General features: G+C 33.7%; 1 protein-coding gene across 5 annotated transcripts in view; it reads left to right on the top strand.

Annotated features, from left to right (window-relative positions):
• Positions 1-18,153, top strand: part of inaE (inactivation no afterpotential E) — a 49,254-nt gene that overhangs the window by 17,739 nt on the left and 13,362 nt on the right. For 3 of the 5 annotated variants that reach the window (XM_081975315.1, XM_081975316.1, XM_081975318.1), the window contains 10 exons: positions 4,337-4,548; positions 4,606-4,707; positions 5,321-5,495; positions 5,573-5,680; positions 10,388-10,607; positions 12,445-12,640; positions 12,701-12,936; positions 13,045-13,258; positions 15,739-15,968; positions 16,021-16,250. In XM_081975315.1, the coding sequence (XP_081831441.1) occupies positions 4,337-4,548; positions 4,606-4,707; positions 5,321-5,495; positions 5,573-5,680; positions 10,388-10,607; positions 12,445-12,640; positions 12,701-12,936; positions 13,045-13,258; positions 15,739-15,968; positions 16,021-16,250 (1,923 nt within the window). Of the gene's footprint in view, positions 1-4; positions 254-4,336; positions 4,549-4,605; positions 4,708-5,320; positions 5,496-5,572; positions 5,681-10,387; positions 10,608-12,444; positions 12,641-12,700; positions 12,937-13,044; positions 13,259-15,738; positions 15,969-16,020; positions 16,251-18,153 lie in introns of those variants that run through there. The other 2 variants (XM_081975319.1, XM_081975317.1) reach the window with 2 other exon arrangements.

Here is an 18,153-nt window from a genome sequence, read left to right as displayed (position 1 = left end):
AAAATAGTCTGTAAAACTCGGGCAAATTATCCATATCGCCCTCGTCCAAATTTTCGTGCGATAGTGACATCTTATTCACCCTTGTTGTACAATATACTATTCCAGTCACTTTCTCCTTCTAGAAATACTCTATAAATCGTGAAATAAGAATTTGTTCCTTTTCACTATATCGGAAAGGCATTTTGAACACAAATAGAGACAGAATAACCTGACATTAATTATTGAACCGTCAATCGGATTCCGACAGAAAAGGGTAAGAAGTTGCATCAATTTTACGAAGATAATAAAACCATTTGCGTTTTGCGGCAAAAACTTTTATAAATATTAAATTGCGGTTATTTTATTTATACCTACTGACAGAATATGGTGCTATTTCTGATTGAAAACATTAACTACGTTGAAATATTATCAAAATTTGTTGTACCTAGGGTTCGAGCAGTTTTGAAATCATAACAAAATCCATAATGCAGAAAATAACAACAAAATTTGCGTGGAACTGCACGCGTGCTTCCTATAAATTGTTAGTTTACCTACGTTCGTAAGCTATTTTTAGAAAGCATTGTAATCTAATTTGGTTCTGGAGTGTACGACCAAGCCACTTTTAAAATATACAAAATACAGCTTAGGAACGCGTTTCAGTGATAACTTATTTCATATCTTGTTACGTTGTGCAAGTATGCATGAATTATAAGAACTATTATTTTATGCAAACCCCTTATAAAACTACCCTCCTGAATGACTCACGAATTGCAATGCCTGGCCGTGGCTAATGCTTATTTATGGGATACAGGGCTTACGGATGTAACCGTTGGGATATTTACACCCTTTTTGAATTATTAAAGCGATTCTTAGGGCACTAGAAAGTTATGGCCGAGAGAGATAGGACTCAACGTTTTTAATTAAATTTGCCACCTTGTAAAAGAGATTACCATTTAACCGTTGGTACTAAATGTTTGGGTTGATGAATGTTTTATACATTGGTAAATTGTTTCTTCCCATTGCCGTCATACCTACTTTCTGGATACAAATTTACAGCTTTGCCAAGGAATTTAAACTAAATATTTACTAAGGTTTATTGAACTTTTTCGGTGCTTATTATCCTACATAAACTGTTTTATACCGTTAATTTTGCAATAAAATGCAATTTAAACACAATAGGTAGTTTATTTTTATTCATAAAAACAAATAATTCTGTTTACTATCACGGAACAAAGTTCAATTACTGATTTGGCTACGTTGTGTGTTATCAGAGGTTTTTGTTTTATCTGCCATATACTGCTTCACCAGTAACGTTTTACACTAATAAACATTCGATCAAAACTTGACTACTTTGAATGATGGTTAATCCCTAGACATTCGTAGTAATTAATCAACAAGTTTATTAAAGAGAAAAAAGTTTTTAAAAGAACTAAACTGCTACCCAATTGAAGAGGACCGCCCTAATTTTTTGGTCCCTCCCAAGCCGGTGTTAATTTCGGTTATTTGCCTTTCTTCCTCTGAGGGTTAAAGAACCAAACTTTAACATCCTTCTGAAACCCTCCCAAATTGACCCTAAGATCATAACGAGCTTTCGTCTTGTCGCTAGCTAGATTCAAACTTTCCCTGACAAGATCATGGATGTTATATGATCATGGATGTTCATGATAATTATGACATCGACATAAGTTTTGTGGGTGCCCATGGAACCCATTCATCCTTTGACAAAAATGTTGACATATTGACATTCTTTTACTAGTAAACAAAAATCAAATTCATTTTTGTACCAACTGACCATCCTGAACCTGAATCAGTGAATACAACGGATTTTTGTTCGGCAACAGTAGAAACTGACACCAGTTTTCGAATCTGCTACTTGGTCTCGACAATTTTTGTTCTAAAAAGATTATCTTAAAATTTTGAGATATTAAACATGAAAATTTTCAATATGTGATAGGCTGTAGCAGGCAAACGGTTGATATTAAGAGAAAACGGTTTGCATCTGAAATGTAAAATATGTTGAACAAAAAGAAACAAGAAAAAACTTAGAGAACGTTCCTCTCGATATTTGTTTAGAAAGACAATTTGTTGGGTAATTCAGTAATAAATGTACTACCATAACATGTTATCCAGATTTATACAGCATATTTCAGTCTTAAGCGGTAAATTATGACACACTGTATAAGAGTAAAATATTATATGGCGTAAGGCAGAAAACGATAAGATTTTCAGCAAAACAATAGAGCAACTAACCGTAAATAACCTATCCTAAGCTTTCTAAACTGTGATTTAACCAAGGGGTTGCTATTATCGAGATGTGAGGGTAGGAAACAGTGGCGTACTCAGTGGCTACTAGAAAAGGCAGGACAATTGTTTCTAGAGCTCGAATCAGCTAAGAAAAGGCCACAGGCGTCATCAAACGATGATGTCACGATCTCTGTACGTCTCGCTTTAAATATTGCTGCTCTCGTTACTTTCCAAGTTGTTGCAGCCAGTCAGTGGTGTGCTATTATTTTATCAGTAAAATGAAACGTTTTCTTCGTTTTTAATAAAGAAAATAAAAGACAAAAAGTTTTTCAAAGGAATGGAAACTCCTTCTGCTTCTTTCTTCATAAATTGTAAGACGTTACTGACGATTTCACGGCCTTGGCTGTGTATGATAACACCTTTCCTTCCAACCTTTTTGGAAGACATTATGACAAAATAACGTTTTTCATTCATAACACTGTGTGAACTTCAACTGCGACCATCAACAATACAACCAAAACACCAGACTAAAACGGAACCTAACCTAACCCCCTAAGTCTCCCTGTTCGCCACTACATTTTTTTAAACTTGGCAACACCGTTTAGAGTGCCGGCTAGTAAAAGCATATAAAAAGGTCCATCTGTCCCTGGCCGCTGCCGCATCTGTTTTAATTGTGTCCAAGTAAAAACCGTACTACGTTGCCAAGTGGCTTTTTGACCGCTTAACAATTTATTTTCGGGAATATTTTAATAGGACGCCTCTGATTATATCTAATGCGACGGCAACTGTAGAAGGAGAAAGAAATAGTTTTAAAAACTGCGTCATTGATGATGCGGTGGCCTTTTCTCATCTGATTCGAGCTCTACATTAGATATTTGATAAACAACGCAGGTATACTAAGTGCTCATTAAGCTCTATATTTTTATTTCAGTCACTGAAATAGAAAACTAAAATGTGAAAAAGCAAAACTGTTGATTCTTGAATGCGGTAATGTGAAATTATTTTTGCTATTGACGTTTTTGATACACCACTGAAAAGAGCCTGAACTTAAGTATAGCCATTATAGCTTTGTTTCGCTCTTCATCTTTAGGGTCTGTAATGATTGGAGTTGAAGGTTTTTTGATCTACCGAAATCAATGAAAACTTTTAACTTTGTTAGACGTTATCGACTTTCTCTAGGGTGTCCGTTTTTCCAGTTCCGTCATGGAAATCTCCGTTATTTAAAGAAATACAAGAAATTTTAAATTGGAGCAAAGTTACGCAATTTGTAGCTCAATAAACGGAAATATACGAGAAAACCAAGCTTTTTTTATTTTTGCTGATTTATTAGTTTATCTAACATATGACAGTTATGACTGGGTGTCAGGGGTCCCAGTGGTGGTCCCACTATTTTTCCACTAGTTTTATAAAACATTGTATGCCACTCATGTGATGTTTTCTTTAAAACTATATATAATTCTCAAGTGACTTTCTAAGTCAAATACCCTATTTCTAATCTAATTTTTGAATTCCTCGCAAGAAAGCTAGTATTTAATCTTAATACTTTCCTATACCTATATTGCACCGTTTCTTAGATATTTGAAAAAAATTGTGGATTTGTCAGCGAAACGGTAGTCTAAACATTAATTAAATTCTCAGGTTCTGAATGGTTTGCTTATGGGAAGGTTGCCTTGGTTTGCCTTTTGTACTCAGTTAGGCAATACCACATGGTTAAAAAGCCCAGAGACTCAAAATGAAAAAACTTACAAGGTGGACAGATAGAAAAACTGCCAGTTCGTTTTTTTTTAATGGAATCACCAATGTATTATGATTTGTAATAAAAGAACATTAAATTTTTGTTTGAATTTGACAAATCTCTGTCAGAACAAGTTTTAGTTATAGAAACGACAACTCGTCATTAAGTGTTATAAAAGGACCATCAAAAATATGGTTAATAGTGGAAAAAACGCTATATTATCCACTGTTTAGACAAATTTTTCTTCTTACTTAACCTGTTTCGTGTTTTTTTGTTCTGTCTAAACCTTGGTTAATGTTAATAATATACTATTATAATTACTATTGTTATATCAGCTATTACCTGTTGTTAGAATGATATATTTTTTTTTAATTTCAGGACAATAATTTTGGGTGTCATCCTAATTGTTGTTAAATATGACAAAAGTATTCGTTGCGTCCTACTTCTGTGGTCCCTTTTGGTTGGATATTTGGCCATTCTACTTCTTTCCATGATCATAGAATTGGCCGTATGTTTGGTGGCCTTACGGGGAAGTATTCTCGATACTGGCCCTAGGAGTTCTATGCAATATATTTTGTATATCAGACTGTGTAAGTTTTTAAGTAAATCATACGTTTTGCTTGAAAAATTGAAAAAAAATTTTTCAGCTGTGATGATTATCGAAGCTGGCTGGTTAATAGCTGGAATCGTGTGGCTGAGTAATTACTATGTTGAGTGTTCTATAGAAAATGCCAAAGAAACTGTGTTAGGTAAGTTTTTTTCTCGATGGTAAACTAAATTTGGGTCATTCTAACACAATTTGGGTCATGTTTGGTTCCATTGACTAAAAGAGTTTTTTTGGGTTTCTTGGGTCCCAAGTAGTGGGAAGCGGCCATTGGGAGCTGTCGGGAAATTCGAATAAGCTAAGGAAAATTGAAAAATGGCACTTTTTAAGCAGATATTAACCAACGGTTTTTGCCATTAAGTTTTCTACCAAATTTGAGCTTCAGACACCGACATCAGTTTTTGCGACATCTTTATTAATAAGAGCACTTCCCATTTAAATACATCCAATTGGGCCCACCCTGTACATTTTATTTTACTGAAGCTGACATACATTATATAAGTTTTTATTTTCTAACTAAACAACTATGCAACTCCTGCATTGCTCCATCATGTAGATAATGGATGTCGCTGGTCTTAAGAGCTAGACCCTAAATATTCAAAATAGGTAACAAATAGATATTTTTTTATATCTTAACGTGATTTTCGAAAATTTCTTTGCAGCTTAAACTTCAACTATTTGAAAAACCCTGTATATTTTCTTTCTTAACAGATGACCTTTTGCTTCTATGTTCTACTTATTGCCTATTTTATTTTCAGCCATGGTAGTATTTAACTGCTGTATCTTGCTGTCCGTTGTGATAACAGTATGGTGCTGTTACGACACTGCTGGTCGATCCTGGGTAAAAATGAAGAAATACCAAAGATCTATGAGAGAATCCGAGTCTAAGTTTCAGTACAAACGATCTGGGAGTACCCGAAATTGGAGGCAAAGGTACATGCAGCATTTGAATGTCATTTTAACCATCGACTGGTAGTTTATACTGTCTTACCGATTTTTTCTGTTTGTAGTTTTTTAGTTGAAAACAGAGGCAGATTATGTATACACTGCGAAAATCATTCTCTGTCGCCTCTAGTACTGCAACGTTCCGATGTACCATTTTTTGTAATATCGCGAATGTGAGTCTATCTGTTTGTAGCGCTTCAAGCAATTTATCAGACACTTTTAACATTATTTAACGATACACTCAGTGCCCTATTTAAATAATTCAGTTTTGACTAATGTTTTGTTTTGTTTTGGTTCCCTTTGACTACACTTGCTAGAAAATAGATTTACTAAACACGCCGCAGATTTGAGTTTGAGCTTTCCAACTCAAAATTTTGTTGGGAAAGTCAACAACACTTTTCTGGATTTCTTTCAACACAATTTTTTAATAGTGTGGCTTACCTACTAGTTTAATATTTGATAGAGAACAATAGTGGCAGAGAAAGTCCTCATAATAGAATTTACACAAATAGCAATCGGATCATTTCGTTCGCTGCATGCCATTATTTTATAATTAAACTTAAACACCGTAGAACACTGGATTTGACTATGTGACTACTTACTTGAATTATTTGATTGTTGTCAGTTACACTGGAAAAATAGTTATTTGCGCAACAAGGGAGGAAAGTGGAACTTTTGCTCCCGCGAACAATTTGAGGCCCTACGCGAAGCGGAGGGTTTTAAAGTTTGAGGGTGCAAAAAGTAGTTTATTCCATAGTTGCGCATCTAATCTTTTCTACTCGCTTTGGAAATTAAGTAAGAACAAACTGTTTCAAATATTTTCTAGGTAAAAAGTTGTCTGTTAATATACTCGTATTACTTCTGTTTCAACTGCTGTCATTATTTGTTTTTTAATTTAAATTAAAATTAGATATTAGTTGTTTGTTAGGTTTTATGAAAAAAAATAGCAGTTAAACACTATGTTATTAATGTTGGATACCTGGGTGAAAAAGGATATGTCTGTCAATTTGTCAAGAAAGTGTCGGAGACTTTTACTCCCTCAAAAGGAAGGAGAAATGTTTTATTTTATAAAGGAGTCGTAGAAAAAAGAATAATTAAGAAAATAAGAAAAAACGTTTGAAACAGTGTTAAATTTGACAAATAACAGGTCCGTATTCAAAGTTTAAATGCGTTTTACTCTGTTATTTGAGCTTAATAAAGAAATGTCCTATTACGGATTTGAAAATTATTTTTTGTTATTTTTTTAAAATTAAAAATTGCTTATGCCAATAAATTGTTTAGGTTCTTTAGATGGTTATTATTAATTTATACTTATTAAAGATAAGAAAAAAAAACAATTTTCTCCAATTCCAAAAGTAAAAATAAAAAAAGAAAAGTTTCATACATTATTGAATGTGGAATAATAAGGGCTTTCAGAATCTAACATAAAAACATCAGGGCCGTATTTAAAAAAAATGAAGTTGATGATGGTTTCGCAAAAACAAAACGTCGGAATGAAAAACTGATAATGCCACTTAAAAGAGCTTTAAAAGTTGCTGTGGAAAAGTGTCATTAGTTTTGGTCTAGATCCAATATTAACGTTACAAACAAATAAAACGTATTACCAAAAAATTCACTTTTTTCAAAATATCTCAAAAACCGAAAGAAAAGTGGATGTTTTATGAATGTCACTTTATTAATGACATAATTACGCAACTTTTCTCCCATTTAAATAAATCTGTATCTCTAACCGTTTGTAAGATCTCCATAGTGATCCTATAATATATATATAATAAATTATATACATATAATAGATTTATATAAAATAAATTAAGGATCAGTACTTTTTCCTCCGGATAAATTTGTCCTTAGGATAATTTCTATAGAAATGACAGAATTGACCAATAGTAGCGTCAGATTTCTTGATTTCTATGGAAATTATCTTTGAATAAAGTTATTCTGAAGTGAAAGTACTGGCCCTAAATAATTATTTAGCCACGAGAACTCAGAAATTAGAATCAATATTGACAAACGGATGACAGATTCGGATTTGGCTTGTCAAGTAACGTCAAAAATTGTTCTCATATGCGCAGATCCAAAAGTTGAGCAAAATTTGTAAACTTCCAATATTGTTTAGATTAGCGTTTTGCTGACAAATCCATTATTTTTATGGAATATCTAAGAAACGGTTTAAAAATGAGGTTAGAAACAGTTAGGGTGTTTTGTTTGAAAATCAAAAGTTGGGATTCTTTTTGACTAATCTGACAACACAGCAAAGTTCAAAGTATTCTAGAGGGTTTCAATCCAATCTAAGTACTCCAAACTGGAACAAAAAATATTGAGCCGAGATACAAACATACTACTGGATTTAAGAAATCATACAACTGTAGTGGGAAATGTTTTTGTCTTGATTGAATCGAAATATAAAAAAAAGTTTAAAGGGTGTATAATAGATTGTTTGTATTATTTATTAAGGTTTCCTAGCGATTATTGACCTTTCTCAAAGTCGAGTGGAAAAATATAAAAACATTGTGATTTTCCATGCCGAAGCCTTAGAAACATTTTCATTCATTTTATTAAGTGCCAGTCGTAAATTGAAATAAGAGCCAAACAAAAATAAAAAATAAAATTAATCAATACTTATTGTAAAATAGGTATATTGACTTTGCTAAAAGAGGAACGTTTACTTTAAGTCATCATTGGCTGTTATAAGCAATTTATTAAGGTTTGTCCTATATCAGCTACAATGTCTACAGGATATTGGATACGATAAGCTATTTAATAGCATTCTTTCCTGCCAATACTGACTTTACTTCCTTGCAATTTTAGTTATACCAGGTTTTTGGGAGAACCCTGGACAGAGGATTGACATGGTAAATCCGTATTTCTTTTTCTCGCTTCTACTGTTTATTTAACTGGAAAAGTTTACAGGGCATTTTTACATCGTATACACTATACAGGGTAATTCAAGTTCGACTTTCACCACTGGGATACTTGTAAACTATAAGAAATACGATTTTTTGTTTTTTAACTTTATTTTAAAGATATCCCAAAACCACATTTTTATTGTCACTTTTTCTTAGCTATACAATGAAGATTTCATATTTGTCGTCCGACTTTCGTTTTTCGACATTCACTATCAATTTCTTTTTGATTATTTGCGCCTTATTACGTTTTTCGACGACAAAATAGTGCATTTAATTCTCCTTTCAGTGATGTATGATAACTTATGATTTGTTTTATGAATAACAAACACATACAACATTGTAATAAAAAAATAGTCCAATTCAAAAATGTAGAAGTTTTATATGGCGCCTTTAATAAAAATTAAGGTTGAGGATGGTAACTAAAAACCGAAATGTCGGATCTAATTTAATTTTTTTATGTAAACTCGTTATAGAAATGTACGTGCCAAAAACAACCGGAAAAGTGGTCAAGTAGTGTTTCAATTAATTAATTCAAAGTAACTCTTTCCTGACTGGCTAAATGTTATTGGCTGTTGCCTGATTGAGTGGTATAATGGTTGTAATTAGTAGAGTAACATGTTTGACAGATGAGTGAAATTCTCATTAAGTATAATTACTCTACTCGACGCTCTGAACAAGCGGAAAAATAACAAATCATGGCAACGCGTGATTTTGTAGATAATTAGGTACACATACCTCAAGGACTTGTAGTGGTAATCTTTGCTCTTCTAACATTAAATTTCAATTGGAGCGGCACTTCAGGTGACTGTACGAATGCATTTTTATTTGTCCGCCACCAAAACATTTGAATCAGCATGTGACCTGTTTAGTGCGTCGTACATTCAAAAAAATAGTTCTAAGTAGTCCTAGTGCAATCTTTGTAATTAAACAACAAATTGACAGAGATGGCGGTATATATTAAACAAAAGTCAGCTTAATTTATGAATCTGAGGTAATTACTTCAATCATCCTGAAGCCTATATTCGTTCAGTGCTGGACATAAGCCTTCCTTGATTGCTTCCACTTTCTCCTATTTTGGGCCTCCTGTATCCAAATTATGTGGATATGTGGACGGACATCATGGACCATCTACTTCGTGAACGTCCTCTGCTTCAGTACGTGTCCAGTTTAAGCCTCCACTCTATGATCCTATTGGCCCTGTTATCTCACTTTGATTTTCTGTACAGCCTTGTTGGTTAATGTCAAAGTCTCAGCACTATAAGTTGAGTTAGGCAACACATTGGTTGAAAACCTTTCTCTTCAGACAAGTTGGTTTAATCTGACTTTAATATGTATGTGCCTTAAGATTCCAAATGGAAGTCATCATCTTCAATCGTGTGTATAAGGCACGGAGTTGTCAAGCCTTACCTGTCATTCCCCCTCACTCACATCAACTTTATGGGAGTTATACTCCATAGTGACCAACTGTCAAATTATGTCATTGTGACGTCAAAAAAGCAAGGTCCAAGGTCTATTTATTAATAATGTATAGGTGAAACAAACCTAAAACACAGTCCTAAAAGTAACTTCAATCAGCCCTGTGCAAGGAAAATTAATTTCATGTTTATATAACGAAACTAGGAATGATAGAGCCAGATGTCCCTGTGACCTTTAAGGGCTGCAGTAAAGTATTAACCTACTTACGTTAGGAGCGCTCATAGCCTGTTTACTAAGAAAATGCAACGACGCATTTTACATTTACTACTTATACTTGTTCAATCATCTCATATTAATTTTAGTTTAAGTCGATTATTGTGTTTCAAAGAAAATGCAAACATTAGATTTATTGACAGTATTATTAATAAATTTAGAAGTTCTTCAGTTGTTAGTTGTAACACTTTGTTCGTAGGAACACATCCCACATTAATGCATAATTTATTTCTAGAACCGATTGTGTCTGTTTTTATGATTCTATAAAAAGTCGATCATTTCCAGGAAAGTCCTTCGAGCATACCAAGACAGCTGGCATAATCGATGCCGTTTCCTATTTTGCTGTTCAGCCCCATCCGATAGGAATAGAAACTCCTTTGCCGATATCGCTCGTTTGCTTTCCGACTTTTTTCGAGATTTGGATGTGGTGCCGTCCGATGTAGTCGTTGGTTTGGTTTTATTAAGGAAATTCCAGAAAATCGAGAGAAAAGCCATCGTTGAACAGGTAAACAGTCTTACAATTTATTTATTTATGCATGACTTTCTTATGAATTTATTGAGTCAACTCAGCCAACGAATAAATTTGTTTATCTTTTATTTAAATTTTAAGACTTGTATGGTAAGTAGTAGGTACCATATTACTACACTACCGCTTCAGGCACATGATATTAGATAATTTTTCATCCCCGTGACGATGTGTCAGTCATTTTCATTTGTCTCTTAAATAAGTGCAGAAAAACGTTTTTCCAAAATTTCGCTGTTTTTCAAATTCCGGAAGTAGTCGGATTTTTTTACATCTTTGCCTTATTTCACCCGACTTTATATCCCCATATTGTGACACCCTGTATATTGTCACGTTTAAATAGTGAACCCTTTTTGGCCCAACAACTTAAAAATTGTCTTGGAAAATTCACTTAAGAAGTTTAAAAAATATTATTGTAGCCAGTTTTCATAATTTCCAGACAAACTGAAAGACTTTAGTTTTGAAAATTGACTTTTCATGCAAATCGAGAGACTTTAATACTGAAAATTGACTTGTAGACATAAAAACTACTTTTTCAAGAACTTGTTACTACAAATTCATACATTTAAACCTTAAAAATTCACTTGAACCCCAAAATGTGACTGAACTAATGAAAAGTGACATCAGAAGCTTAAAATTTGCATTTGAAGTAAGTTTTCATAATTTTAAGACAAATTTCAATATTTTAGTCTTGAAAATAGTCTTAGATGCAGGACATTAACATTAGATTCCCTTGAAAACAAACTTTTCGTGCTTTTTACTTTGCTTTTCATTTTCTTCGAATTCTGGACTATTTTTAGTGCTTCAAAACTGCTTTCAGCTTGGAAAATCGAGTTTCAAGACTATCTTCACCAAGTTATTGACATAGCAAACTTAAAAAACAATTTTTACATTCTTCATAGACTTAAAATAGCATTTGAAGCTTTGTCACTATTAAATCGACTTCTAGACACCTCAGTGCTAAAAATTCGGGTATTTCTTAATAAACTAGACTGTTTTTAGTGTTTTAAGGCTGTTTTCAGTGCCTCAAATCGAGTTTCAAGACTATCCTTACAAAGTTTTTGACTTATCAGGCCTAAAAGCCAGTTTGTCCACTGACCATAGTTTTGAAAATGTTATTTCAAGCTTCCTCACTATTAAATTGACTTCTACACTCATAGGTGCAATAAATTGTAGCATCTCTAAGAAATTCAGACTGTTTTTAGTGCTTTTTAAGACTGAAAAATCGAGTTTAAAAAATGTTGGTATCAAATGCTACAATAATAGTCTTGAGAACTAATTTTTAGAAATAAAATAGTCCGAAAATTTAATTTACTTCTAGATGCAGAAGAGTTGTCCAGTCCATAAAATTCAGTTGTACACCAATTAAAGTCTTGAAAATATACTTTTGGACTCTCTTTAGTCCTAGTAAAGTCAGTTCTAGCATTAAAAGTCAACTTTTATATTATTTTTAGTAGTAAAAAATGAGGTTCATGCACAATACAATCTTTGTCTTGATTTCCGGATTTTTTTTTGTTCTTGAATGCCAGTTTCAGACACTCAACCAGGATGGCAGTCTGAGGAACCGAATCATAAGACCATTCCTAGTAGTAAAAAAGTTTTTAGGCGATTCAGTACAAATTTGGACTTTCACAAGGTTTGAATGTTCAGTTTTCAACTATAAAACGATTTTTTAAATTGAAATTTGGAGGACCGTATCTTCCTTAGGAAATGTTTTTCAGAAAAATGACGAATGAGTGGTGAATTATTGACACTTAAAACTGGACCACCCTGTATACAATGTAGTTATCGTTTTCGTTTCATTGAAGTGGTTTTCCAGCGCAAAAACGACACATACGAGTTTCTGTCTGGAGTGGCGGTGACTCCTAGAACTCAATTTCTGTCCTTGCACGAAGATGGAGCCGACTTGGAACTGTTCCAGACGGTCATCCACTACGCCAATTACGCCGTAAGAGCATACGGATGGCCAATTTACTTAATGATGAACAAAACTGGAGCTTGCCGTATTTGTACAGGTTTCTTAAGATCATTCACTGCTGAGAATACGACAATTAGCTGACCTGGAATATTTTCAGGTTTGCAGTGCTGCTGTTTTCCATGCAGGAAACATCCAGAAGGGGATCCCGAAGTGGTTGATGATAATTGTTGCCGTTGCAATTATGCAACCCTTCAAACGTTGACCGACTTGGGGGACATCGAAATTGTTTACGTTACTTATCACGTTGATGTTGGGGAAACCCCATTTTTTGTTGCCTTAGACTATGATAGGAAGAAAATTGTTATTAGTATTAGAGGCACTTTATCTATGAAGGTTGGTTTACAATACTTTTCTAATATTTTATTTTTTTTGTTTTTGTTTGTTTCAATACAATTAACCCAAAAATAATAATGATTTTATATTAACATTCTAATCTTTTAGGATATACTGACTGACTTAAATGCTGAAAGTGAAACCATACCATTGGACCCGCCTCGAGAAGATTGGACTGGTCACAAAGGAATGGTTCAAGCCGCCCACTACATTTTAGAGAAAATAGAGCAGGAACAATTGTTAGAAAAAGCTAGAGCAAAGCGTCCTGATCGAGGCACCGCAGACTTTGACATTGTGATAGTCGGACACTCTCTAGGCGCTGGTAAGGACAATTTTAAGTCTAAAACCTGAAATTTACAAAAATAAAATAAAATTGTTAGCCTACAAGCAGCATGCTTCAAAAGTGATCTTCTTGTCTTTATACCAATACCTTTATTAATAAATATTCAATCATTTCATTTATATTGAAAAGGATAAATTTTATAGACTGAATTTCTGTTAGTATCAAAAGTTTAATGGCTTTTTTGATAACGGTCTGAGTGAGAGGAGAGTAATGAATTTTCGCTTATTATCACCCATTTTTTTCTAACATATTGTACTGTGCTTATCAAAACAAAGACAATTTAAACAAATTAGCTATTTTTTACTCTCATCTCTCATATTCATATTAATTTAATGTTCATTGACAGACTCGCGTTTCAATGAGAAACTATAAGGGTGTTACTTGTGTTTTGTTGAGTTTTTTGATAAGACATAGTTATTGTTGTGCTTTCAGATACAAGCTGAGATAATGGATGTCACTGTGACAACAGTCAAAAGTCACTGAACATAGAGTAATTTTATGATATCGAGCAAAGCTTGGTAAAAAGCTTATCTTATCTTTAATCTTTCTGCATCACAATAAAGATGCTTCCGATTTGTCTGTGAGTTGCCAAGCATTACTTTCGCAGTATCCGTGCATCCATGCCATACAAGAGAACTGGGAACACATCTTCTTAATTGCTCTGGCTTCTTCTATTCTGGTTTTGATCTCACTGATCGTTGATGTTGCTACCCAGATACACCAATTTATTTACCCTTTCCAGACGCTCGCCATCGAACATGATACCAGTACCTCTAATATCACGTGTTTTACTATTGTCCATTTATGTTGTTTTGTTGACATTCTTGGTCATTAGATTTTGTAGATCTTCGTTGTTCGTTACAATTAGTATATAGTATTATTAACATTAACTCCCTTTACATTGATTCCTTAGTTGGCATTATCAAAATCTTCAGCTTCTTTCAAATAATAGAGAAATGACACCCTATCGCAATCTCCTTTTTTGATAATTTATGCTCCACTCGTATTTCAGCTGTCTGATGCCAGTAATAATTAAGTACATTAAGACCAGATAATGCCTCTCTAGTCCCGAAGTTTCTAAATCCTTTTTTCCCTAGCTTCTTACATGTCCTGATCCGGTCCACTCGCTTTCCCATTTTTTGCTAGTTTTCTTGCTTGTTCTACTTCGTTTTTGGTAATTGGTGGGCCCGATGTAGCATCAGTATCACATTCTGATCTTTCATCCTCAAAAAGTGCTGTAATGTAATATATTCTCTGCATCTGTTAAGCTGTTGCGTTACGATTCTATTTTGTTTCCATTTTTATCTTTTAGATATTGACTTGAGCTGAGTGGATTACTGTTAGTAACATGCTTTTTCTTTAGATTAAAGAGATCGTACTTCGCCTCATAGTCTTCAATCTCCTTACATTCTTTAGTATGTCATTCCGCTTTTCTTTGTCTTATTTTGCGTTTTATTTCGGAGCATATTCCCTTATATTTGTCTGCCTTTCTACAAGTACCTCTTTGTTCTATAAGGTCTAGAATGTCATCAGTCATCCAGCTTCTTTCCATTCTTCCCCTTTTGTCTGGGTTCTCTCAATTAATGTCTTGTGTTTCTTTTAGTACCTTTCTGGTTCTGATCCACAGTGATCCTATGCTACCGTGCACTTCTTCGACTCACATCTTTTCTTTTAAGATATTTGTCGTGTGTCTTTTCGTGTTTTCGTCTGATAGCTTGTCCCTATTTAGTGTTTCCTTGATGTTCTAATGAAATAGATAACTAAATTTATAAAACTACTGATATTATAAAACTAAGATTGATTATGCAGAAAATCATCAATGTTATATACTTTGGCTTTTTTATGAAATAAAAAATACATTTACCTGTCTATTACACTGGTGCGCCATCCTATTTTTGTTTAATTTTCGCATAATATAGCAAAACGCCTCAGTGGCTTGGGATTGATTTTCGATAATCAAAACCTGATACCATAACAGTAATTAAATCATATTGGTGTAGTATGTAGTGTAATACTGAATAATGCGGAGCCCTTCCTAAACTTGAGGATGACATTTGTACGTTTTAACTTAAAGAGTTAAGTACAGATGGCCCCAGAGATGTTGCACTACAACTAACTGAACTGGAGTCACATTGATAGTTAGCAATCACACTAAAATTTAGGGCACTCACGATACTGCATCATTGTACAATAGGATTATACTGGAGCAGGCACACCAGTTTGACTGTGATAAAATCGTACTATTTTACTGGAAGCACGGACACGTGTCTATAATTTCGTTGAATGTATCAAAAGCGTACCAAACAGTAGTATCGTGAGTGTGAGTAGGCCAAATGCATTAGTATTGTGACCCTCCTTATCTGTTCTTATCGTTTCTTTCCGGTAGACAGACATTCTGTTAAACTATAACATTGTAAGATAAGATGCTTTTATGAGTCGAAATTTCATTATTTTTACAGGCACTGCAAGTATATTAGGAATACTCATGCGACAGCAACATCCAACACTCCAGTGTTTTTGCTACTCTCCACCAGGGGGTTTAGTGTCAGCACCAGTTGTAGAGTACACCAAACAGTTTACGGTGTCTGTAGTTGTAGGTAAAGACGTAGTTCCTAGGATTGGTCTCTATCAAATGGAGACTTTGAGAACAGATCTGATTAATGCTATTAAACGAAGTGTAGATCCCAAGGTACTGAAGAATTTAAATATTTTGACATTAATTTTTAACAATTGTGTTGTAGTGGAAAACCATTACCTGTAGTATAATATGTTGCGGTTGTTCCCAACCGACTGCTGCGGTTGAAATGTCTACGGGGCAAACGGAAGTAAGCGAATACATGCGCAGTAAGCACAACGCCAGATGTATGGGAATTCATCCTTCTGACAGTTCGATTGCATTGACGAGCCACCAACCTCTTTATCCACCTGGAAAGATTATTCATGTAGTTCGTCATCATCCAACTAGCGGACAGTAAGTCTATTATTTGCATTTCTAACAGTTTAGTCGTTTATTAATTGAAATATTTTTTCTTTGACGCTTTTTGGCAGTCACTCGTTCGCACGGGTTCATGCATGTTTATTCTAACTTTAGAAGTTTGCTAAAAACAATAATGTGATTGCTAATGCTATATAAAAAAACAACTTTTCAAATAGTAGAACAGTTGTAGTTCAGTCAAACCATAAAGGCATTAGGATTCACTACATGTTAATGCAGAAAACATACACAACTTCAAACAAATTCAATTTATATAGTTAGAATTAAGCAGAAATTTGAATTTACATACACTTGTGTTGTTGGTCTACTAACAATGTTATCGTTTCAATTTCCAGACAAAAATACGAAAAAAGATGGAGGTAAAAAACATTTCAGTTTTACAGTGACTAGTAACCCCAGTGTAAATTGCATGGAAATCATTATTTGCCATGTCTATTGTCCTATTTGACAAGGTAGACCAGCTTTTTCTACTTAATTTGAATGATATGTTCAATGTGCAGGGTTATTGATTGAATTTAGACCACCCCAAAACAAGCTTTACTTTCAGTTTTAGAAGAAAACTTTCCACACAAAACTGATAGATACACAGGTCTACTATATTTCTAGATACATTTTATCTATACAGGATCTCATAATTATGAGGCTAAAAAAACTACTTCCTCTGCTGCGTGTCTATTAATGGATGTTTGCGATCTCCACTCTTCTTTATTACGTATGGTATGCATTACTTCTTGCATTGTCCTCTTGCCTAACGTTGCGGAGCCATGACATCTTTTTCCTGCCGATTCCTCTCTTTCCCTCAATCTTACCCTCAATTATCAATTGCAGGAATTACGATCCCCAGTTTTCACACAGCCACGTTTCTTAGATATTTCAATTTATTTACTCGCTCTATTAGTTGATTCTCATATGTTAGGCTTGAGTTTTGAAATTCTTGTGGCTTTCAAGTAATTATCATGAATTTAGTCTTCTTGGTGTTGATATTGAGAGCCATGTTGTTACTGCATTCCCCGACAGTACCAAGCATATCCCGCAAATCCTCCATGTTATCTGCAATTAGAACTGTGTCGTCCGCATAACGAATATTGTTGACCCATACACCAATCATCTTAACGCCCACGTTGCGTTCTTCTAGGTTATAAAAAACAGTTATTTTAATTAGAAAATGTTATTATAAAGTGTTAAACGGTTATTAAGTTTTATGTAAAAAACATTGCGTTGCTCAAGAAAAAGATTATTGGAGAGATTATCTGTAGGCATACAGGAGATACAGAAGCTTATGTAAACTCTAGCAGTCATATTCTTTCAGTTACCACTTAAATAACAAATGACATAAGTGAGCTATTATTCATTTTTATTTTGTATAAAATAACTTATAGGGTTATTTGCAGAGATAGATCATCCTCTTTAAGTTAGATATGTCAGATCTGGTCTACCTTGTATTATTAAGTTTAAAACATTATATTTTATTTTTGTTTACATATTTTTGGTAGATATTTCCTATTAATTCCAACACAACTTGATTGAATGCTAGTTTGGTAATTTGGTATATTTAGACGTTTTTTTGTTACTTTATGATTTTATGAAACTAGGCTACAAAAAGGGTGTCCACATACAGGATGTCCAATAAGCACATGATGAAAACCGTACAGTGATATTCATTGGATCAGAAGATTGCGATTTCCTTCAACGTTATTAGAAAATGGGTGCTATGGAGGTTACGCTCTTAAAAAAATCTGTTCATTGCAATATCTGGACGAGAACGTTTTAAATTTTTAATTCATTCTTGGAATCAATTTTATTCTCCCAAATATAACTCATTGATTATTTTTCGAGACTTTTATTACTATTAGTAAAATTTTGTAAAATTCCTTAACAC

Source organism: Ips typographus, linkage group LG3 (assembly GCF_016097725.1).
Source record: "Ips typographus isolate SLU linkage group LG3, UJ_Ityp_2.0, whole genome shotgun sequence".
Classification (NCBI taxonomy): domain Eukaryota; kingdom Metazoa; phylum Arthropoda; class Insecta; order Coleoptera; family Curculionidae; genus Ips; species Ips typographus.
This window is presented reverse-complemented; position numbering and strand designations above follow the sequence as displayed.